The 24,536-nt window shown below is 37.5% G+C and overlaps 1 protein-coding gene across 3 annotated transcripts in view; it reads left to right on the top strand.

Moving 5' to 3' along the window:
* The window catches only part of LOC110843869, a 41,720-nt gene that overhangs the window by 4,897 nt on the left and 12,287 nt on the right, over positions 1–24,536 (top strand). For 2 of the 3 annotated variants that reach the window (XM_022089918.2, XM_035848008.1), the window contains exons 2-3: positions 5,392–5,659; positions 12,637–12,861. In XM_022089918.2, coding sequence (XP_021945610.1) covers positions 5,429–5,659; positions 12,637–12,861 — 456 coding nt within the window. In that variant the 5' untranslated portion in view covers positions 5,392–5,428. Of the gene's footprint in view, positions 1–4,671; positions 5,266–5,391; positions 5,660–12,636; positions 12,862–24,536 lie in introns of those variants that run through there. The other variant, XM_035848009.1, reaches the window with a different exon arrangement.

The raw sequence follows: 24,536 nt of genomic DNA, 5'->3' as shown, positions 1-24,536 counted from the left end.
TTGTATGAATTTGGGCAGACATACATACTGGACAATTTTTAATTTTAATAGTCTGACTTTCGAATTTTAATTAATATGCAAAATCGTCATTTTAACTGAACCTACATGTTTTATGGCAACTTGAAATGTGCCTTGCTAGGGGGCAAATTTACCATAACCTAGGGACAAACTTTGGTATAAACTTAGGACCCTTAATCTACAATGCTATGACGCCAGAGGTCTTGCTCCGATTTTGACGAAACCACGATAATTATGTAACCTTAGACAAATAAGTAATTGAACATGTGTTCCAGGATTTTTCGTAATGCTTAAATAAAATTATGACGGAATCCGTGAGCGAGAATTTTCATTTTTACCTTGACATTTTTCATGCGAGGGAGAAAAATACAGATTCTCGCATACGAATTCCATGATAATTTCGTATAAGGTTAAAATGCGTCGGCATGAAGTGGTTTCCTCAAATTTTGACCCGACCAATTTTAAATTGCTCACGCACTCAAGTAACCCGAAGGGTAATTTTCATCTTCCTGAATATTCGTGTTTTCGGTTGTGGAAGAATTTTTGAATACATTTTCAGCCAAAGCAGGATTTTTCAAAAAGTTGCTAATTTTAAAATTTGAACGCTATTTCAAAAATCAAGGGACATGTTTTCTAAAAAATTACCTCCATAAAATTATAAAAACCTACTCCAAGCAACTTTGCGGGGCCTTTTAAGATGGTATTAATGCCATCTTGATAGTTAATGGCAACACATTTGGGTGGAAATGACATCCACTGGCCAACCACTTGACCGATCATACCCATCTCCGAACTCATCCTTACTTTTTACCTGAAGATGAAGCATGCAAAATTTCAACTCGATAGCTTTTGTTTAAAGAGAGTTATCGTGCCTACAGACGGACGGACAGACAGACATCTTGACAAATCTATAAGGCCATCTTAAAAGGCCTAAAACTGTTTTTGGAGAAACTTTTAATGTTTGAAACTTTTATGCTATTTCGAAATTTTGAAAAAATGTTACAGACCAGAAAATTCGAAAAATCAAAAGTTTTTGAATTGTGGAAGTTTCTTAAACTCAATGTAATTATGTGCAAAAATGTTCTTTCATTTTTGAAATGGGGTCAAAGTTTATCACTTTGAAAAACCCTGATTTGGCTTAAATATATTCACAAATTCTGCCACAACCGAAAACACGAACATTCATGAATGTTGTCCTGCAGGAAAACGTAAATTATGGTTCGGGTAATTTTGGTGTGTGAGCAATTTAAAATTACAATTTAATTGTCACTATTTTCCCGTGGATCTGGGAAAATAGTGTGCTCTAAATAGGTAAAATATTACTTCGTTCCAAGATACTATTAGTATTCTGGAGCGAAAACGATTACGTAATATCGAATATATTGAACATGAAGGGCCCGGCACTGAAGCTCATACCAGGTCTGAAAATTTCACGGTACGGCTCTGATTACTAGGGTGTATTTTCATGCACAGGGGCCTTATGCATGAAAATAAGTAAATGCTAATAATTACGCAATTGAATTATAAGACAAATTACTAATTACAAATATAATTGAGATTTTTGTAATGAACGTTCATCATTTAATATTCAAATAATTTCGATACTTGTTCACTTCGAACAATATGCTTTTACTTGCAAAATTTGCCTTCGCAAATTAGTTTTTCTAGGTGGAAATTTTGATGTAAAGGCGTTTACATTGTTAAAAGCGAACAAGTATTGAAATTATTTGACTATTAAATGATGAATTTTCATTAAAAAATCTCAAATGTAATTGTAATTTGTGATGTAATTCAATTACGTAATTTGTAATTGTAATTGAAGCGAAATTTTTTTAGAGATGTAATTGTAATTTGTAATTAGTAATTGAGTTTTCTTGAGTAATTGTAATTTGTAATTGTAATTGAAGCAATGTTGTGATTGTAATTGTAATTTGTAATTTGTAATTTGACTTCCAAGTAATTTGGCCAGCTCTGCTACTCTCACACATTTTTCATTTCGAATTTCTTTCAGTTTATAAGACAAATGTTTGCTACATGCGTATTTTTTGCTGGTAGTTTAATTTGTGCCTTTATTATTGTGTTCCGATAGATTTAAGCGTTATCACTTTTCCGAAGGGCAGACCGGGACGGATTATTTCCGTCCAATATTTTCGCAGACGCGGTTAAGATAAGAAAAAGAGTCATATATCAACTCATTTTATAAAAAAATGATCTGTCTTTGAGGCCAGAATTGTTTAGTCTGTATTCGCATCACGGTGCTGATACACGGGTGGACGTACATACGTTGAATCAGTTTCCCATTTTATTTCTGCTTACATGGACACTTGATAAGAAAACTAATAAACAAAGCACTTACATAATTGAGTGATTGATTCGACTTGGTCGAGCCAATTCGTTTTGGTAGCTTAAAATAAATTTCAGTGCAAAAATCTGGCGACAAAGACATTACATCATCACCAGCATTTTTAACTTTAATGGGTCGCATTACTTACTTGCTATGTGTAAGCTCGTTGGGAAAAGAATGTGGATTTATTTTGACATTTGTGTGTACGTGTACTTCTTGTAACGAGCTGACTTTTCGGTTTGGCAGAAGAAGTTGATTTTACTGAGCTTTTCTTCTGTCATGAAAATCTAGTCTGATATCATCAACCATATTTCGCTCACTCACTGTTTTGCTACTTAATCAAATTATGTGCAATATTTTGTCTACTGAAAACCCACCTCTTCGTCACCATTTAGCTGAAAATGTACAGATTCGAATGCATGTGTTGGGTGCATGCATGGGAGTAATTGAGTCAGAAAGATATCGGTTATGTATACATTTGGATAAGAGCAAAGGAAATAAGATTTTGACTCAGACTGACATTTATTTATTTTTCCATGAGACGAGTTGAATGAACACGTTTATTTCAAGTACCCACAGAAATTCCTTTGGAAAAGTTCTCGCAATAAGACTCCTGAAGAATCATGTCTCATCGTCCGATGTGCAAAATTCGTACGTATTTCCGGACGGAAGCTAATCGTAATCAAGTCTAGTGAGGAAGTCTTTTTGAGATTTTATGAATGAAATTGAATGTAATCATGAATATTTCTAAGTTTTGTGTACTTAAACGGTCAACTTCCTCCTGGTGATAGGCTTGCGTCTTTTTTCATGGCATGCGTAAAACTCAATTTGCGAATTATCTGTAGTACTAAATACTTTTTTACCCTGACTTGTTGGAATCATTTTAAGCGAGTTTTTGCTATTTCAATAATATGCGATATGATAATAAATAAGTTCGATAATCATAAACTTACTATGAACTAATTGGGGATAATCTTTTCTAGTTGTTGTAACGTATTTCGTGTACTTGTAAAAGTTTTGCCGATTAATGCCATGTTTTTGCACTACATGTGTTTAAATCCATTTTTTGCACGAGTGTCTTTGCGCTTCCTGTCAACATGCATATTTGCATATTCATGCGTACCCGTCTTTTCTACAGCTTATAGATACACTATACGTACATATGCACACATAAATATGCGTACATACATAAGTGTGAATTGAGTGGGTACGCATCTGTGCTTGAGAGTCATAATTGCTTCCTAAGTGCGAGTAAAGTTAAGTTTTTTTTTCTCGGTAGACTTTACATGTCTCCCGTGATAACGTAATAATTTCCGAAAATGGGCGTTGTGCAGACGAAAATATGTAAAAGTGAGGCAAGACACGAGAGAAATGAATGGTGTTGTTGATTTTCTCAATTTTGATGATTTTATTGAATCAATCAATTACACAAATTGTTGACTGCATTTCCTCCCAACTAACTAACGATAAATTTGATTTATGTACGTACGTATCCTATTCATTCATCACCTAAAAACGTATTGACACTACTAAAGCAATGCAAATTGCTCAAGTGTTTCAATCAATATTAGTTTTATTAATAAACCGGCTCGAGTTCATTATAGTGAAGAAGCCGAGTTAAGTAAATAATTTAATTCACTTTTAAATTTGCGAATACGATTTTCTCACTTCTTACAATCTCAATTTGAGACAAGAAATAAGAAAAGTAGGCAAAGATTGGCGACACAAAGGAGCAAATCAAGGCTTAAAAGAGTCAACCACCAACGCCGAGGTCGACAAATCGTGTTATAATCGGCTCCACTATAAAATTGGTTCATTGCATCTCTTCAAATGTTGAGCAGCACTACACACATATGCACTTTTAGATATCTACATAATGCAAATATACTGACTGACTAATCGCAACTGTGGCAGGTTCGAACAACACACCCAACTTTACAATGGAATGATTTATTTTACGAAACTTCTCTGAGACTGATTTGTGCCGAGATGATTCCGTCGGCTTCTATTCTAATAAGAATTTATTCAACGTGGTGTTCTTCTTGTCCCGTTGTGTTTGGCGAGACTGAATCATGCATGCGAGGCAATCTAACTTTTTAATTCGAGGGCTGTGGTGGTAGCACTTGAGCTGATGTGCTGCACTAACTAATTAGCATCCGAGTGACGGAATGCAGCAGATAGATTGGGTTCCTCGACTTCATTAATGGGATGGGGAGGCATAAGTGATTAGGTGACCTAACCTATCCAACGCAGTAAATAGATAAATGAATGGGTCGTCACAACTAAATTTAGGTTGGGACAGTGTTAAAAGTAACATTTTGCAAATTGCAATTCTGTGTCGCAAATAAGTTTGAGGAGTTGATTGTCTTAATTAATCTGTTTAGTGGGCAGAGTAGTTAGTTAGTTATGGTGATTGGTAAAAGGTTGGAGAGAAATGTGATCTGTTTGCTCAAAGAATAAATCAACACGGTAGTCTCAAACCTTGTTCCAAGAAGTAAAGTGTGTGTGTACACTTTTTCATGTTGGTACAAATATCGAGCTACTAACTACACATGTACATATGAAGATAGTTTATGGTTTATACACTCTGCTCCGTTAAACTTGTTTATTTCTCAAACTTGACAAATTACTCGAAAAAAAATGCTGTAAAAGATCGGCAATGAGTGTGGACGATGTAATCCTAGATACTCGACTGCACCACATTACACCCTTGTTTACAAAGAGATAGAGAGAGGACAGAGACTTGCAAATATTTTGGCGTGGCGTTTCTTCAGCGAAACCACCCAACTTGCACATTTGGTCGGATTCACTTCATGTCTCCATTCAAACAAAATAATGGTCAGCCAGCAGAGCCCATAATCATAAATTTTACCAAGACCAAGTGCTGCTGCGATAATATTTGGGTTACGTATTTCATCTCACTCCTGGCACACACGAATAATAAATCTACTCCACATTTGACTTAAATCGACTGGAAGAATATAAATCTGCTTAAGAACACAATCATTGACTAATTTTTGTACTTTTAGGTCAACCAGAATCTTGAGATTGAGACCATTTGAAGAAATGGCGACTAGAGGGGCACGTTTCCTCCCATTCCTGGCTTTCGTTCTGCTAGTTGTGGACATCGGCGTCGTCGTGGATGGTGCAATTGGTCGTTCAAACACCAATACTGGATATTCACCCTCCAATTCCAAAGGGGGAAACTCATCCCCATCGTCATCCTCATCTTCCTTACGAGGATTGGATAAAGTTCTGAACCGACTAGACGCCGGAGGTCCTCAGCAACAATCAAAGGTAAAAAAACTTTAAACCCCATTTTTCACTAACTATGTCTTCCTGCCAAACTAAGTGTCAAGTACAGTTAGATTAAATACATAACATCCATGCATCCATCCATCCATTTCTTGGCAAGACAGATAAGAAAAAAAAAATGTGCGTCGTCTAGTTTTTGCATGTATCATTCACCATTTTGGAGTGTCACTGCATTAATATTATCGCAATAATTTGTGCAAAGTAAATAACAAATGGCAGAGTCTATATTTACAGTTGTTCTTTGTGCGTAAAAGTACATGAAATGCGTGTGGCTCGAGTTGACTTTAGCTTTACAAGGAAGGAGAAGAATATGGTTGTGAAAACACACTCCTCACTCCTTCGAATTGACAAATAAATCCATCATCCGCATCCTGGGGAGAGAGATGTGAACATTTTTTCATTCCGCCAGTAAGTCCGTCGAAAAGAAGAGATCATCACACCGTGCAAGCGAGTTCATTTCCACTTGTGGAGAGAGATGCAGACACAGATAATGATTTGGTTTGGAAAGGAATAATAATAAAATTAAACTTGGACAATAAAGGTCAAATGTCAGTGCGATTATGGAAACAAAATGGGAAAAGACGACATAGGTTAAGTTAGTTTTCTGGTTGACGACTCTTTTCAGTGTCAGGATCCTCATATTTATTATGCATACTCATATCCTGTGCAACTATCTATTCTTTCCTGGATTTTTTTATTCCGAATTTTTTCCAATATATTTATAGTTTGGTTGGTTGCACAAAGTTTGAGAAATTAAAATAACTCCGTTCACGGATGAAGAAGATGGTCGCATGAAAAAGTTGAGACATAAATATCCCCCGTGGAGAAAAGTTTGCTTTACAGGCAGAAGAACATGTGGGTGACAAACAAACCAAAGCCATCCACGTGTGTGCGAGTTCATGTCCGAAATTGCAATTTACTCTTTTATGGACAAAATCTCAGTTTACGACGTGGGATACAATAAGTTACAACCATAAGAAGAAGAAGGAGGAAAAAAGTTTTGCTGAGACGTAGATGAGGTAGACTGGACAAAAGTCAGTCCGGCCGGATAAACTTTTTGCCTCTGCAATTCCATCTCATCTGATCGTACTTTGAAATCTTTACCTCACGACGGCCAGTAACACGTATTACTTCAAAAAATATGTGTTCATTTTTTCAAATTTTTTCACTTTGTTGTTTGGAACTAACACCAATCTATGAGCTGAAATGCGGATGAAGTCACCATGCACGCTTCGCCCAAAAGAGGCATTGTTCCATAATTTTATTTCTTTATGGGAATGGATTCTCGTACTAATTCATTCAACACGCTGGACAGACATGCACAATGGATTTTCATCGCTGGCCTGGTTCACAAGTTATGCAACATGTTTTCTTCTCCACAATACTTATAACCACGGATGGGTGGGTTGACTTGATTAATTTCCTCCTCGTAAAAGCGACTGGATCTTTATTTGTGTAAGAATCTGCAAAATTTTGTGACGTATGTGGTTACATAATCCCATGAGAAAGTATGTAATTCTACGGGAGAGATCATTACGCAAAGATTGTGTCAACCGTTCCAATGTCAAAAGTCGAATGTTATGTATGCATTTACGTATTTAGTTGTTGAGATCAAAATAACAACAATGTTTTTTTTGCCTGTAGTCATTTCACGACTTGCCAAGCAATCCAATGACTTTGACTTTTCTGCAGGATTGCTAACATGAGCAATCAATGAACGAGTGAGTGCATGCATGTAACACTAACCACTTATTATAAATATACATCCTAAATAAGGAGGAGCAGCAGTAGCTTGTGTTTGTACATATATAATTCCCCCACTATTCCTCACTTATGACACGACAACAACACAATAATTAACAGATAAACACGTTTTATGCAGCTCGATTGTTTTTCCCTTCAGAGCAGAACAATCACTCAGCTCATCCTCCTGGCTGGACATAATTTTTTCTTAACAATTCGATTGCCAGCCATAATAAGGACATGAAGTAATAATAATGACACGTATCACATTTCGCTGTCTCATCTCCAATCCGTGCTTATCAGCCCTTCATTCATTTTACTCCTTCATATTCGCACAAAAACGTGGGTACATCTTCTTCAAACGAGTGACGAGTATACGCATTTCTCACAAGTGTATAAAAATGACCAAGCAAAATACTTTCGTCGTCTTGAATCGCATCACAGCGTGAAGTCGCATCAAGAAATTGTTGAATTGATGAGTTGGAAAATTGAAATTGCGTGTGTGCCATACTAACGATTAATGAGGAATTTTCAAAGATTTCGCTTCCCCAGCCAACTCTGGACGTTACCAGATTAATATGAGATAAGTATTTACGATATCCCATTCTAGGTGCGAAGGTTAAGTTAGGAAGGTTAGTTTGGAATAATTGTTTTCTATAATTGACCCTAAAATTTTTACTAATTACTCTTAAACGTACCTGTTACAAGGGTCGTTCTGGAAAAAAGGAAACAATTATGTTTACAATCGTCGTATAATACTTTCAGCCAGCAAACTTGGTGAGACGATTCTTAAAAAAAACGAGTCTAATAAAGCCGGTTGTCCTTGGTTTATCATGTTTGCGCACGGAGAAAAAGTTATTAATGGCTTTTGTTTTGCATAAAATTGCACTTTGGGTTTAGATGCATTTTTGTTTATTGCAATAATTACCGATATGGATTCCGCAACAAAATAAGGAATGATTGAATTTCATTCGCAGCTTGTATGGAAATCTGGTCGAACATTTGGCAAAAGCAGCAGAAACACATTTTACAAAATTGATTTGCTAACTAACTATGTATCTCATCTCGGATTGATTTTTCTTAACCTCATCGCGATCATGGAGGAAGGACAAGCACAAAACGAATTAACTTTTTGGCACCTGCAATGTCTAGGTTGGTTGTCCTTAGATTAGTCCAATTCCTCCATCGTCTCACCTTTATTTAGTTTGACTTTGACTTTAGCCATAACTTTTCTGCGTTGACGTCCATGTGCAAAAGTTGTAGCCATGTAGGCAATGATTTATTATTAATATTTCTTTAATTAAACTCGACAAAGTTATGCTCCACGTTTTTTGCAATATTGATTAAATTTTTTGCTGCAAAGAGTAAACAACTTTACTCCTTATTTCAATTGATGGTATAATATTCTCTTATTCGCCGTGGTTGGAAAATTATGTATTTATTTAGCCATTCATATGGCGTAGCTTATTAAAAAAAAATTCCATTCCATTCTGCAAAGGTCAGCAAAATATATTCATACAAGTTTTAATTTTTAATATATTTTTTTTTATTATTTCGGGATAAATTATCTTTCTACATATCTTTAAAATCATGCAATCTCAATATAAAGCAACCTGTTAGCAAGGTTAAAATCTGTTTCCGGTTTCCAAACATTACATACTTAGGTGTCCTCAAACAAGTCAAAGTTTAAATTTGTCGTTTATTCGAAGTACCTAAAGCATTTTGTATTTTTATTAAAATCCGAGTGAAATATTCCTAATTTTGCATTTAAACTCTGAAATTTTGCTGTATGTGAAACTACTTTGCATTTTGCATTTTAAAGGCAAAATATTTTACTCATCTTTCTCCAAGTTGCATGAATGTTAGAATCGTGAACCACTTGCAATTGGAATGTCTTGGGCTGGATTTACGTGCATATTCCTGAATAATTGTACTCCTCTGCTTTTTTGCAAATTATGATGATACCATCATTTAATTCAAGTTTATGGCCGTGCAAACTAAGCCGAAGACAACGATTAGAAACTAAATATGCAGGATTTTATTCCTAATGCGGAACGACATGATTCGTATTGTACGCCACAATCAAGCCAAGTCCAGGTACGGCTTGGGTCTCCTCGCTCGCTCATAAAATAAATGAAACATTAACTCCAAACTCACCAGAGTTTTATGATGACACATAAATTGATTAGCTTAATTTGGCGAATGATCGGTCATACGGATTTCTCAGATGCCCAAAAGAACAAATTCACGATAACATAACCAGAAAAGTCGCAATCTCTTCTGCAAATATTATCTATGAGAGAACCCATTATAAATTTAAATGCGAGATTTTTCTCGATTTTCTTTATGGAAATATGGGTTTGGTTAGTTGTTCATCGTGTTTTTGGCATTGACTGACAATATGACATTTGTGTGTAGTATAGGTCTGACTCATCGGCACGCATCTTATATGCACACCACACTTACTACGCTTGAAGATCATCAAGTAAATGATGTCACAAAGTTTTGACAAGTTCTTTCATCGTTAATTTTCACACAAGATGGTTATGACAGATGCGTTATGGTATGATGGGGCCCATTCTGCTTCGTTAGCACAAATTCCGCATGTTTCCCATATACATATGTGCACGTATTTACATATTCCTGCACTACACATGTCCCTAAACTCCTGGAAAATTCCATGTTTTGTGCGAAACTGGAAATGACTTCTTGTTAAAGAAGAAATAACAGCGTTGAATTTCAATTTATGAGTTATTGATCTCATGAAGTGAAGCATATCTGATTCGCGTGTTCATGAATTCCAAATTCCATTAACGCAGTGCTCACTCAATTTTGCAACAACGTAACGTGTAATTCGATCTTTGACATTTAATTTCTGCCAACTGATGGAAACTACATGTCTCATGCACTCAACGTCGAGTCTGGTGATGTCATAAATATGAAATGATACTCGTCTCGTACCGACCCAAGCGAGCTCTTATTAACGAAACTACATTTCCGGAAACAGAAAACGCTCTGGTTGGTGATTGTTCTTAAAAAATGCGCACCGAGAAGCCGACCCTCAGTTCAACGTGGAGAACATAAATCAAAAACGAAACTGAAATTGAGTTATTAGAGGATGGCTTGTATATTTGTATGGGTGGGTTACTTGTACTAAAAAAATTGGCAAACTGCCCCACACGCACTGCATGCACTTAAATTGCTCAGTGTCAATCAGTACAGAGTTGTACCAATTTTTTGCTTGTCCCATGCGATACGCACTTTTTAACGAAACTAGCGTTGAGAGGGAACATTTATTCATTTTGTTGTGTGCTTATATACATACGTGAAATTTTCGTTTATTGTCCACCTTCCACAAAAATTTTATTGCTAATAAACTCGGGCAGTGCGTAAATGATCCGTTGCAAAATTTGAAGGCTATCTGTTCCAATGTGTCCTCACTCTTTTTTAGAGCTATCTCGTCGTCGAGCCTTGTTTGCTGTCATATTCCATTAATTCTTCTTCTTTTTCTTCTTGGAGATATAGCCGGGTGACAATGCGGAAGAAACCGCAGCATCAATAACTCCAAGTTACTTAACTCGTCGACGTCGTCTCACACATGCTCACCTTAATAACCATTCGGTCGAAACGGAAATAAATCTTCCAACTTTATTCGCAAATTATCCTCTTGATTGGGACGACACGAGAACGAGGTTCATAAAATTCCAGACGTTTTTATCCAAGTTAAATTAATATTGGCAAACTCGCGTCGAGGTTTCAACCTGAGCAATAGAGTTCGAGACGAGATAAGGATCGGTGGCATGGGTGACGCTAATAGGACTGGTTTGCTCGTCAATGTGACTTTTGCAAACCTATAAAAAGAAGAGCATGTTACTGATTTTCTATGTACAAAGCGAGGCAAGGATTTAGTTCCAATTATGAAAATCTTTTTGCGACAGGCTGGTTTGAGACGGTGATTATCCTTGAACATAATTAGATTCAGAGTATGCAATACTGACAGACGGGTAACTTTCTGAAAAAATGGCAGACCTATTTAATTACTTGGAGTCATGTTTCAATAATTGAAATGAAACTGAATTTGGACACAAGGTTTTTTAAGTTTGTATAAAAGTTTGCAACTCGTTAAACGCCGCTGGTGTCCAATTGTTCGTGTGCTAGAATCAGTGGCTGCGGAAGCCGTGGGGACATCTGGGGACATTAACATTGTGGGAATGGGGGGAGGGGTTTGTATAAGATGGGCAGCTGATATAACCGTGGGGACATTGTCCCCACAATTCCGTGGCCACTGGCTAGTACATAATTCTCAGAAGTGGCGATACTCAGACCGAGAAGATGCAGCAATAGATGAGTTTGTATGATCTCAGTCAGTTTTGTCATCTTGTTTTCGATTTTTGCTTGCTTACCACTAGGAACAATGCATGAGATCACATCGGAGTTAAGAACGCGTTCCTGTCTGTCATGAACGAATCGCATCACCTGACATGCATACTTGTCAATACGCCATATTGCCACTAACATAATTAACTCGGATATAATTAGTGTCACTGGAGTGGCCCAGCAAATTTGGGTCAAGAACACATTTCACATAATATATTTATCTGAAAAATTATAAGCCTGACACCCAATCTGCTACCCGTTCATTTAAATTTTTAATCCTTATTACATCCCATCACTCATCGCATACATACCAAATTTTGAATGATTTTCATGAGTAACACATTTTTTTTACGAATTTCCTACCCGACTAAAAAAAGTTGTAAATTTTCCTTCTTCTCATTTTCATCCGGAGTGGAAAAAGTCGTGCAAGCAATTTCTGTCCATGAATCCACTTCCTTAATCAAGCATCTTGTTTTAATTATCGACTCTTTTGCACTCACATGTTCCCCTCTGCACAAAACCGACGAATTTTAACCAACCTGCTAATTACCTGGTGAGCAGTTTGAATTGCACTGCATCCAAATATGCTTAATCACAAAATTCTACTTCAACATAAATTGTAAACCTTTTCATACGCAAATTGCTCAAACAGCACAACAACAATGCGTTGGTTGGCCGGCCAATCAGTCAATGACATTGATGTGCAAATTGCACACGCACAATCAATCAACTTTTGTTCCCTATAAATTCGACCTCTTCAAGATCCAAGTCAAACTAATAAGAAAAAGTAAAAAAAAATCATTAAAAATTTACATAAAAATTCAAATTTGTTTTTGCAGGACTATTATCCCTTCTCCAGCGCGGACTCGTCAGCCACGCTTTTCAGCAACAACAAGCAAAGTCGGACCACATCAACTTCCACCCATCGTCCTGCCTCCTTCTTGGACAAGGAATTCGATGACTTGGAAGAGGACGAATTGGACGATGACGACTCGTACGAGGATGAAGATGACACTGACCAAGGAAATAACAATGACGTCCACGCAGACAAATTAAGTCACTGGGTAAGCCTGCTCACATTCTATTCGTCTTCGACAAAAAAAAATTAATTTGAGTACATCAAACTTGAGATGACTGCATTTCTGCATGCAGTTCTTTATCACGATGTATGTACATGCAATAATTTGAAGCTAAATCATCATTATTTGCGTGAATACAAAAGGTGATAAAAAATACGAGTAAACTTAATTTTTTGTTAGTCCTCATGGACATTCAAATCACAATTTTCTGCTTGAAACCCAACCTCCAAGTGTCGATTATGATTTTATCACCTTTTCTACCTCTCTCTTCGTCTGAACATTCATGTGACGATTGGTATTTAATAATAGAGAACAGGCAAATGAAACGTTGTCCTTGTGTGTGTTGCAATATTGTGGAAATGAAGTGGTGTCGTTGAGGTACGTACGTACCCTTCGAAGACTTATTGTATCAAAAAGTGGCAAGGTACACACACACACACCTCCACCTCGTTCAGTGCATAGTTTACATGATGCAATTCACCAAAGCTTGGAGCATTGATTCACGAGCGAACAGCATGATAGTGAAATAATGAGAGGAACAAGAAGAGTTGAATGATGATTACATGCAGGGGAACCAGGTCCAGGTTTGTTTAATGCGATTAATGGAACAAGATAGACTAATCTGCTCCGGTGATCTGGCAAGGTTGAGAAAAGAGAAAGAAAGTGACGGACTACATGACAACTGACAACCAACCAGGCTTCCCTTACGAAGTGTGCAGTAACCTGTTTTATATTTCGGATTCAAATATTATCACTATGTCCACATAGTTATGAATGTTCTAGAATCGCTCACAGCCGTTTCCTCGAGGGTTTAGAGATTTTTAAATTTGCAGGACCAAAATTGAATACTTGATTTTTTTTAGGCCTGAAATTGCATCCATGTACGTATGTTTCACTAATAGCACGATTTGATCAATCACTTCCCCTCCCTGCCTAGCCAAGAATGAGTTCAAAATCTTAATGAAGTTCATGCTCAGACATTGTTGACGAGCAAATGTGATGAGATTTCCATTGAGATGAGAAGAAAAAGAAGGGCCTTGTTCTCTCCCTCTCTTTCTGTCCAGGGAGCTGATCTCATTTCATTCTGCTCAACCGTTCTCATCATCAAAAACGCAGTGATGGTTGCGGTCGGTGGTGTGATGTGTAGTAGGACAAAGTGCTAGAGATTCGGGATGCGACCACAATAACTACACCACACCTTCTTCTCTCATAAGTACCTTCACTTACTCACTCGACGAGCAGTGGTGGTGGTGGTGGTGGTACCCTTGAGTGTCGGTTCGTTGTTAGTGCAACATGCCGATAAACCACTTGAATATTTCATTTCATGCTTCGTTTCATCATCATTCAAAAGCTTTACATCAAACCAAAGTGTTCTCCATTTGTGTTTCTCGCTCGCTAGCTTTTCTCTCTTAAATCAAGGGCTCAAGATAAATGTGGATGCAAGTAAGCTGACAATTAGTAAAGATGACTCTTCAGGGATGAGACTTATCCGGTTGGAAGAAGGGTAAAGTACTTATCTATTATCTCGCCAGATGAGAGGAGGAAGGTGCATATCATATCATCACAACCAAGAAGAGGTTGGTTGATAAATGTCCGTCAAAGTCCAGCCGTACGAGGTGAGATTAGTAGAGACATGTGTATTACCTACATATATGTGAATCCGCTCTTTAGATATATATTTTCCAAGGTGGCAATAAAATTAGTCTGGGAAATGTATCATCATCCTTATCATTCATTACAACAGGAAAAATAAAAAGTGCCTCTAAACTCCAACGAGGAGGGCATATATGCTCTAAGGATTATCATAAAAAGAGATAAACCACATCAAAAGTCAAGGGTTAGCCATACATTAAAATGTGCCTTTCCTCATTTAGATTCGGACTTGAGATTTCGTCCGGATACCGACCAAGGGAAGTTTTTGTTGTGTTAAGTTACGTTGTTGTGGTACTTTATGCACCCCTCCGTAATCTGCATTTCTATCTTGTCTGTCTCTTTCTTTAAATATCACAGCTCATCCGAAAAATTAAAATTAGTACGTACGTGGATAAATTAGGAAAAAACTTTCACACGAAAAAACAACAATGTCCGAACTACCTCCTTACTTATTACTTCTTGAAACGAGAATATTTTAAGTTTTGTTTCAAAACTCATTATTTACTATATTGTTTCATACTTTGACTTTTTGCTTCAAAGTCCATCCATCGTGTAGGATTGATCTTGGGATTTGTGGAGCACGCAGCCATGCATCGTCTGACTACTTAGGGCAACTCATTAGTCACGTCTTTTAATAGGATTACCTCACCTTCTGGACATTCCACGTTTCCACTTCGATCTTCTCCTCTCCTGCAGGAAATAATACGTGTGGAGGAACAACCAAGTATTGATTTGATTGCATTGCTGCATTATTACATTCTCAAGAATAACATTGGGTGGTGAACTAGTCGTCATCGTCGTCGTCAGAAATATCTATGTATCCTAAGCCATGCAACCACCCATTTTTTATCCCCGAATTTCTCCTTCGTTCACGATTTTCCGATTAGTTCTTTCCTCCTGCCAACTGCCAACTATACGCACCAGTTGCACGCTTCATGATAATTTCAAAGGAAAAGAATTGGTTTACAAATTCCTAATCTAAATCCGATGAGTTATACGAAACCTGCGAAGGAATGATGACCGAATATTTTCCATTTCACCGGCACAATTCTGCTGGTTCAGGAGATCATTCCACTTTTGTAGCATTACTCAGGGAGGTTTTTTTATGTATGACAGGATCTGGACTTGAGCAAGCAGGATGAGTTTCGTTCATGTCGATGTCATTTGTCTGACAGACAAAATATCCCAAATCCAACTTCACAAATAGTACGCAATCGCATTGTAGGGCAAGAACCAATCTCAATTTTGTTTAAAGGGCATTGATGTAATTTTCTGAAAAGAAGTTTGGTCCGTATACATACATACACGGCTCCTGTTGTTGGTTGTCCATCAAAAAATTAGAAGAGAGTGAGACCACCCATAATTTGATGGGATGGAAAAAGTGAAACAGTCCGTAAATGCTGATTGAATTGTTTTCCAGTTCCATTGAAATTATGGCTATTCATGAAAACGGATGCGTATATGTGTTATGTACATTTTTCCATGAAAATTTAGAAACCTGACTAATTTTCAGCGTTTATTAGAGGAAAACAAGACGTGCCCAGTACCAGAATAGAAACCGAAACGGTCAGAAACGCCTGCACTGGCACGTGCCGAGTTCGCATCTGCTAATCTCACATTGAGTACAAATCCCTTATTCGGACTGAAATATATTGTTTCCTTCCCCAGAAATTAGATCCATTTGAGACATAAATAACTCCGAATTGCAGTAAATATACCCTGCAATTGATGGAAGAAACAACGCTTCACGAAGACGCCGACCCTGACTGAATTAACTAAGCGGCCTTTAATGTATGTAATACATTTAGCAGTGTCCAGCCTAAACGTGGGCATGTAATCCCATTTTTTGTATTTCATTCCGTCCATCCCTTTCTGTACCGTATAGATTTCGGATTTTTGGGATGGAATGAAATCGCCACGGGTCCGTCCGTGTTACTAATTTGTCCAGCGAAATCCTACATAATTCATCCCCGGTTGCTTCTGCAACTGTCACTCTGATGTGTCGCACGTTGCCGTTACCTAGACCTTGTCGTCGTCTGCTGGCGATACACGCGTACATAAATAACACAAAAAGAGCGGTATACAATTCACTCCCCCACTTTATCCACATTTTGTTCTTTCCCCTCTTTTCTCTCCAACATTTTGCTCGTTTCTGGTCAGATATTCCTTCCTGTTATCCATTCAAGTTCACTGTCATGGCCAATACGGAGCTAAAGACAGGCGCTGCTTTGCATTTACTAAATACTGTTACGAATGAGGAAAAATTATGATGCAGAAAATGCAGACGTGGTAGCACCTAATGCAACAGACATCATATTCCATTCCGGTCTGGTTGAGGATGAGTGTTTACACGGATTCCACACTGCACTTATATCTCCACAAACTCGGTACATTTAGGGATCATGTTGCTATAAATCAGTTCAAGTGGTTTGGTTAGAGAAGCCCGATTCTTAATGAAATACGCAGAGTCGACGCATATTTACAATGACTTCAATGCTACCTACCTTGCCCTACGAACATCCCAGTGTTTACTAAAATCTTGAAATCGTGTGATCTCTAATCATGTTGTCAACTCTCCAGTCTCAAGAAGGACAGTTCATGCAAATGATCCTCTCCTTCGTACTAACTAGTTAATGTAAATGATACCTCTTTGTCCAACCTGACATTTTAATGCACTTCATCCCGTGAATAAATGGCATTTGTGGTGTTACAAGGGTAGCATTATTCCGCTCAATATTTCCATTTTATTATTGATCACAAGTTCCCAACGTAAAAAGGATATCCTAAAACTGCTGCATCTCCTCGATCCTCGTTACAGAATGGATATTTGTACATGCACTCTATACCTTCTGGGTAATGAATTTGCGTAAAATTGAATCCAATCCAGTAGTGTATGCATCCTCATCATCACCATTATAGCACATGCCCAAACTGGATTTGATGCTGGATTATTAGAAGGCGCATCATGGGGAAATTAAGGAGAAAGGAATCTTGCTCCTTCTTCTTGATGTGCATTGATTATATAAAATGAAATAAAATGCCGATCAGAAGACCAAACCGTGATGATCAACGCGTCTCCCATCCATCCATATATGCAGTTACGACCTTCTTCTTATGCGTGCATTATCCTGTATGCACCTTCTTTTCACGTTGAAATCTTGCCCTTCATGCGTGAGGAGGGAACTGTGTAGTGGGCACATAAAAATGTCCAGAGGCGAGGCTAATCCATCTTGAATTCAAATTTGAATATTACTCGGACACGATCAAACTTTTTCCTTCCTCATTAGATACCATTTTAGATATGGAAAGGACGTAGATTTACCAGAGATTGTGTAATAATAATAAAAGAAAGAAAAAGTAAAGATGTTACGACTACCAACCAGCAGCTTTCTGCTCGATTCTCTATTCAATCCTTCCATCCCACGACGGCCAAGATTACGACGACGGAGACCGGTGTTTTTTGGTGCGGCTTCTTGGCCTTGAAGTCGTTTAAATTAATGATCATTTATCAATTAGAAAATTAGATGGTGAAGACTACTTACATCTCAAAATTGGAGGCGCATTATAAATATATTTTCATGAATGTGGTCTTTCTCTTTGCAAGTGAAACCTCAAATTGAACTTACTCACATTTTAAATAGCTCGTTTTTAGTAAAATATTGATTTATTGTAAACTTTATTGTTTAACAAGGTTCAAGTGGCAATTTATTAAAATAAACGTTGTAACTGGGGGATCTATTGTCCATTTTTGTGTCGTATGAATGGCTCGGAGTAAACTTAATGGGTATATTTACAGAGGTCTTTCTCGAAATATGTATGTCCAGTTAGTGGACAATGTCATAAAGTTAATTGCGTGTCGTTATTGGTCTCATGCATAATGCATGAACAAGGGCCAACATGAATGAATAGTATTTGCAGCGTCGTTACGATTACAAATAATAATTCGACCTCCTCTGTAGCTCTTTAGTTCGTTCATAAAAACACAATTGTCTACCATCCTGCATGCACAATTTTGAAGAAAAACACTACAAAAGATTTTAAGACATTGTCGTCGAGTTGTCCCAAGAAAAGAAATATTTTGTGCTGGTCAACATAATTGACATAGTTGTGTTAGAATTGCAGTTTAACGGTCAGTCTTAATTAATTCGATTTCCGTTGCATAATCAACAAACAACACATTCAAGTCAAGGACTTTGAAATAAAGTGGAAAACCTGGAAGAAAAAATGAATCAACAAGTGTACCGTAAAAAAATATACTTTCTGATCACATACATAGCTCTCAGCGATATTCATTCTTTCCTCGATAAAATTTAACTTTTCATGTGAAAATGTCAACAAAAGGTTTACCTCTTTGACACAAAGATGCGTTTACCTTATATTTTAAACACGTATAAAAATATAAACTTTGTAAACACTCCTGGAACAAACTGCTTGGACTCGATTCGCTAAATATGGAATTCGTAAAACGGGAGCATATTTAACTGTGTTGCTGGGTCGTTACATATCTATATGTTCACCTGCCCTTAAAAGTCAACAACTTAGAAAACCCAGTAAATCATGTCTTTCAGTGACCCACGTAATTGAGCATCATTAGCTTATGAAATGTATTCCAAGGGAGGCAGGATGAGAAGAAAATGGGTTTACTTCTTCAACTACATATCGCATAATTAATTAAATGACACCTTTGCCGTCCCAAGTATGGCGAGATGTGGGAAGAACTACGGGAATAATTAATTGGTCCTTAGTAAAAAGGAATAAGTTGATGCTATGCGTTGCACGTGGTTAAAAATTTACTTATTACAGAATCTTCTCAGAGAAAGTTGGGTTGAAAAATGCAAAACAAATAATTTATTAAACTCCTGAGGTTGGGAGTGGAAAATTAGTATTATTTCCTGAATGACCCTATTACTCAATGCATACATATGCAAAGTGTCCTCGTCCTTTTGAATTTGGTATTGGCCTGACTTTGTGGGAAAAAAGTGTCACAAACTTGTGAAATTGGGGGTGTGTAATTTTCATTTTTATTATCCGTCCTCGTAGATAAGGCAGGGAGGAATTTTAATTTGCATTCTGTAATAAATAAGAAGACAAATATCAAACATATCGACCTCTCGCACACATTCATACTTTTTTTAAAACTTTTTCTCCACTCTTCATTATGTTAATATTACTCTCAAGAAATCTGATTATTATGCACAAGTCTCAATAAGCGTCGAAATTCGTACGTAAGAAGTGTGTGCTTGCCGACTTTGATCGAAATGTGATAAAACGGTAGTTAATCATTGTTAAGTGAAACTGAACTTGGGACATGTGGACACGCCTGTTTATGGGCTTTTTTTTACTTCACGCACTTTTACGCATCATCTGCTAAACTACGTTCTCCCAACAAAAATGGACAAAAACAACTTTTCATTTCTAGCAGGAAGCAAGTAGATGAAAATGTTTGCAGTTTTTGGTTTACGATGCTTTTACGCAAAGGGTCAGATACAAGTGACAAGGCTGATGATGATACTCTTTCTGCTGCCCATGTTCCTGTCCCCGCTAATTTAATGCAACCTCTGCAAAAGTCAAGTTTCCTAGAGTTTTATTCTGTCCATGACATTGTCCATCGCCAAGCAGGATGGCAAGTGCGTTAGTAAAATGTAATAAGAATGCTGGCACTTTTTGGTCTCCTGGTCTTGTTGGCTGGCTAGCGTGAAATGCAGACTTAACGCAATTTGATTACATTTTACGTGCGTTTCTAAGGCTTGGCCTGCAAATTTGCATTGTGCACGTGGCACCATGATGAGTTTGTATGCATAGGAGTTTGTAAACTGTGTGTGTGTGTGTGCCTATTGGTTTGAGGCGAGAGTTGAGATGTGGCATTAGAAATCATTCGCAAGGGAAATTATGGAATAAATTTTGACCGTGACGAATAACCAAAAAATTGCTGATAAGTTGTAAAGCCCGTGAAATTTGTGGTGTCTTGCAACACATTGGCAAATGGCCTTGACTAAACAGCAAAGGGCAACGGTTCACCCCATACGTACATACGTTCAGCTGGTTGAAATAATTTCTTTATTTTGGGCATTTTGAAATTAATCTGGTATGATTTAAGGCCATGTTTTTACCTAATGGATGTAGCAATGTGTTGTTTCGCTGTTATTACGACACGAGTCCAACCCCATTAACATTAACTCCCATTAAAACTATTGACTGTAATAAATCACGGAGGAGAGGAGACCAGAAGTGAGAACTGTAGAACAATTGAATTATTTCCATGTATGGAGAAGTCATACGTGTGTACGTACTTACCTACTAAATAAATATTAAATAGTCTCCTATATATCACTGCTTGTGTGTTATGTAAAATACGGAAATGATGCATACATAATTCACGATTTCTGGCAATAAATGAGACATTTTTGTACATTCCATGTTTCAAATTGTGCAAATTTTTGAATATCGACATTTCTACAAGCACTAGTTTGTAATTCTGTACTTTTTTTGCTCTCTGCTTCACGTAGGTAAACTTCTCATTCCAGGTCGACCCATTTTCATGAAATATTAATCTCAATGCTCCGTCATCCTGGAATTCGTGCGCTTATCATTTTTCTACTTCCTTCTCCCACTAAAAGAGGGACAACTAGCCCGTCACCCAATAAATAACTTGTGGTGTGTGAAATGGTGCAGCAAAACGTGAACGTGTCTGAAACAGGGGTTAATTAATGTGGCAGATGCGTTGAAAATGAAAAATATTTTGTGGCAATGTGACACCATCTTCTTCTCGAGCTTTTTGGGTAGGGCTGTCAGCCAAACTGCCAGATATTCAACCATCCGGTGGGAAACCTGTTTTTGTAATTTTTTTTCACCTAAAAAAATTCATACTTTTTGGTTCGTGAAAGTTAAGTGGGTGCGCATTTATTTCTCCGTTTTCAGGAATTAAATGTTTGGTTTTTTGTAATTAATCCTGTTACGTTTGAGTGATATGTCCATCGTGGTAGGCTGACACGGCTGCGAAAAAAAGGTACAACATTTTACATGGATTTTTTCATACGCACATACAATTTTTATGAAAAACAAACATTTTCGGTTGACAAAATGGTGGTTTTGCAATGAATTTTAATGAACGAGTGGCTACGTACTTGATAAGGTATGGGCGATAACATTTCCTGATTTTAGATTCGATTGATAAGTCCTGCTGACAATTCACCATACTAATTTTTTCTGAATACACAAATGCTATTCCTGCGAAATTGGAAGACAATATCTCAATAACTTAGCAAATCAATAATTTTTCCCCAAAGGGATGCTCCATGACCCAGTGTAATCATCAGTTGTATAGTTCTCGCCAAGATCCGCACATTTTAAAGGAGTTGTTGCTCTATGCAAATTCACCATTCTAACATTTATGTAAGCCCAATACGAATCTCTTTTTCGAAAGTGGAATCATTTGCTTATCAATTTTACTGCCTGGCCGTGACCTAGGCCAGTCCTTCAGAACTTTGAATACTCTAAAAAGTGAGATGTAACATACGTCACGACACTTCGTAGTCCGATTAGTCTCAAATTCAGAAACGCTGTATCTCAAATGAGAAACTGGTTGGGAAAGAAAGAGCAAAACGATAATAAAGAATCGTCAACGTCACACTAATTGTTTTCCTTTCACAACAAAAATTCAGTCTCGAACGCCGCACCCCAGGATGTTTTCATTTCATTGTGAAATGCTTTTATGTACACACCGAGACAGATTTATTGCTCAGGTTGAGCAAAATGCAGGCATGTGAAACTGTGTCACCAGGGTGGATCTGTCCATTTGCATTCTCCTCTCTTGTCCCATAACAATGCAATAATAAAAATAATACTAAAGATAAGCACTTTTTGTAAGGATAGACTTGTTTGTGCAGATGATTTACTTACGCACTCTTACTTTCCCAACCCTGTTTACCAACCTAATTTGCACAATAATAAAGGAAAAACTAATAGGATGACACACACAGAGACGCACATTTTGCTTGATGACCACTTCCACTTGGCTGAGTCAACAGAGTGCGTTTGTTTTCGTATTAATTAATAAAAGGGATGCAGAAGAAGCACCTTTGTCATTTGGGTGAGCTTACCAATTCTTTATTGTGCTTGATTAACTAACGTGCAGTTCGACAAATTTATTCAATTTGCAAATAAAAATTCGCCACAACAATGGACACGTTGTTTGTGAAATCAAATGTGTTTTTCTAGATTTATTTTGTGTGATGACATTTTTAAAGCATTATAATTGCGTCGTGGTAAATAATGGTGATTGTGAAGATGCACTTCAAATTTTGGTCATTACCAGACCGTCTAGTTTTATTAATTCAGCATTCTACAATCACAAACGGATTGGCCGACATGTCACAAAAGAGGATCAATAATTACACATTCTGGCCACGACTGAGCAAGAAGGTGACCAGTTTAGAAGTAAAAATATGTAAATAATAAATTAGGTAAATAATAATATTGCTGAATGTTTTGTGTGTAAAACTTGTCTCATCTCACTTCCACTCCTTTTATGGGAAAGAGGAACCTTTGATGGTTTCGTTATTTATTTGGGTTCAGTTGTGCAAACGGAACGCTTATTGAATTGTCAAGAAGTTGATGTTGCAGAAACGTTTGGAAATTCAGTAAGAAAAATAATATTTAAATTGCGGACCTCTTATGCGTACACATGCAGGAAGGGAATGGGGGACTATGATAATAGGGTTAAAGTAACAAAAAACCCAGCCTAGAACTTTTGTCACGCTGATGATAGCAAAAAACAGCTTCATGGAAGTGTCCACTTGATTTGAGGGTCAGTCAGACCATTGTTCAAGCCTCCATACTGCGTCTGCCAACCTTTTTGCGAAACTTGTTCTTCACAAGTGCGTAATAATGCGTTGACAAAAAATAACTTTTACCGAATTTATGTACGGACGGGTTAGATAGATTTTCCACGCAACTCTTCCATTTTGTATAACCAACCTTTTACTTATTTATTCTGCCGGGTGATCTGATTTTTATCAGTTTCGCTCTTCCTCTGCCTTTTTCTTGCAGTGACATTTTCATATGCATTTCCCGTCTCGCTTACTCGTTCTCCATGTTTGGCAAGGTTCCTACTTTTCCATGAGGAAGGAAATGAACTCATCACATTTTCCTCGTCCCTGCTATGCCTGCCCCCAGACGATCTCGAAGACGGAGAGAAAGCAGTGTGGGAAGGAAAACATGAATATAATGCGTATGTATAAATGCGTCCAAGCAGTATGTATGGATGAATACAATAAAGTGTTGAGAGTGGCAACAATTATATCGTTTCTGTGTTATTGTACGCCTCCCAGATTCCCGAACGCTGTATTTCCTCTCTGTCGTCGTGCATACACACACATGGATTCCTGCCTGCCTGCATGCTGAGGAGGAGGAAGGGTGAAAAGGAGTCGTCTCCTTACTTGGAGAATGAATAAGTGAAAGCATTCCCCGCTTGGTTGCTTAGGCGGATGTGCATTTACTGACATTCCAGCAAAAAATTATGGGAGCACTTTCACTCCCCCAGTTCCAAATACTTTCTCCGAAAGAAAACACTTTTAGCAGCGCAGCATCGAAACGAAGGCAAAGCGTTCCTTGCGTGTCTGTGTGGATGACTTGCTAAATGAAGCATTTTTTGATGAGAAGAGTTAGCGGGACAATGTTGGTCGTGCATTTTCTAATTTTGGGAACATCAGTTTTTCCTAAGTGTGCAGAAATTTAGGGGTTGAAAATAACGAGGAGAGATTCATTGGTCCCATTATCTCGAGTGGGTCTTATGACTCATTTGAGAATGCGTCTCGTCCTTGTATTTATTTAGTAAAGTAAGCAAGCAGAGAACAGTTGTTGTTCACGACCAAAGTCGTAAGCAGCGTGGATACGACAATGATGGGAGTGCAGCATCTCAAGCAGTCCTCCACTTACTTATTACTCTATCTTTCGCATCCATTTATTACCTCCTCATGCGTGCGGAGGAGCGAAAGAAAAGCTTCTGC

This window comes from Folsomia candida, unplaced genomic scaffold (assembly GCF_002217175.1).
Source record: "Folsomia candida strain VU population unplaced genomic scaffold, ASM221717v1 Fcan01_Sc002, whole genome shotgun sequence".
NCBI lineage: Eukaryota > Metazoa > Arthropoda > Collembola > Entomobryomorpha > Isotomidae > Folsomia > Folsomia candida.
This window is presented reverse-complemented; position numbering and strand designations above follow the sequence as displayed.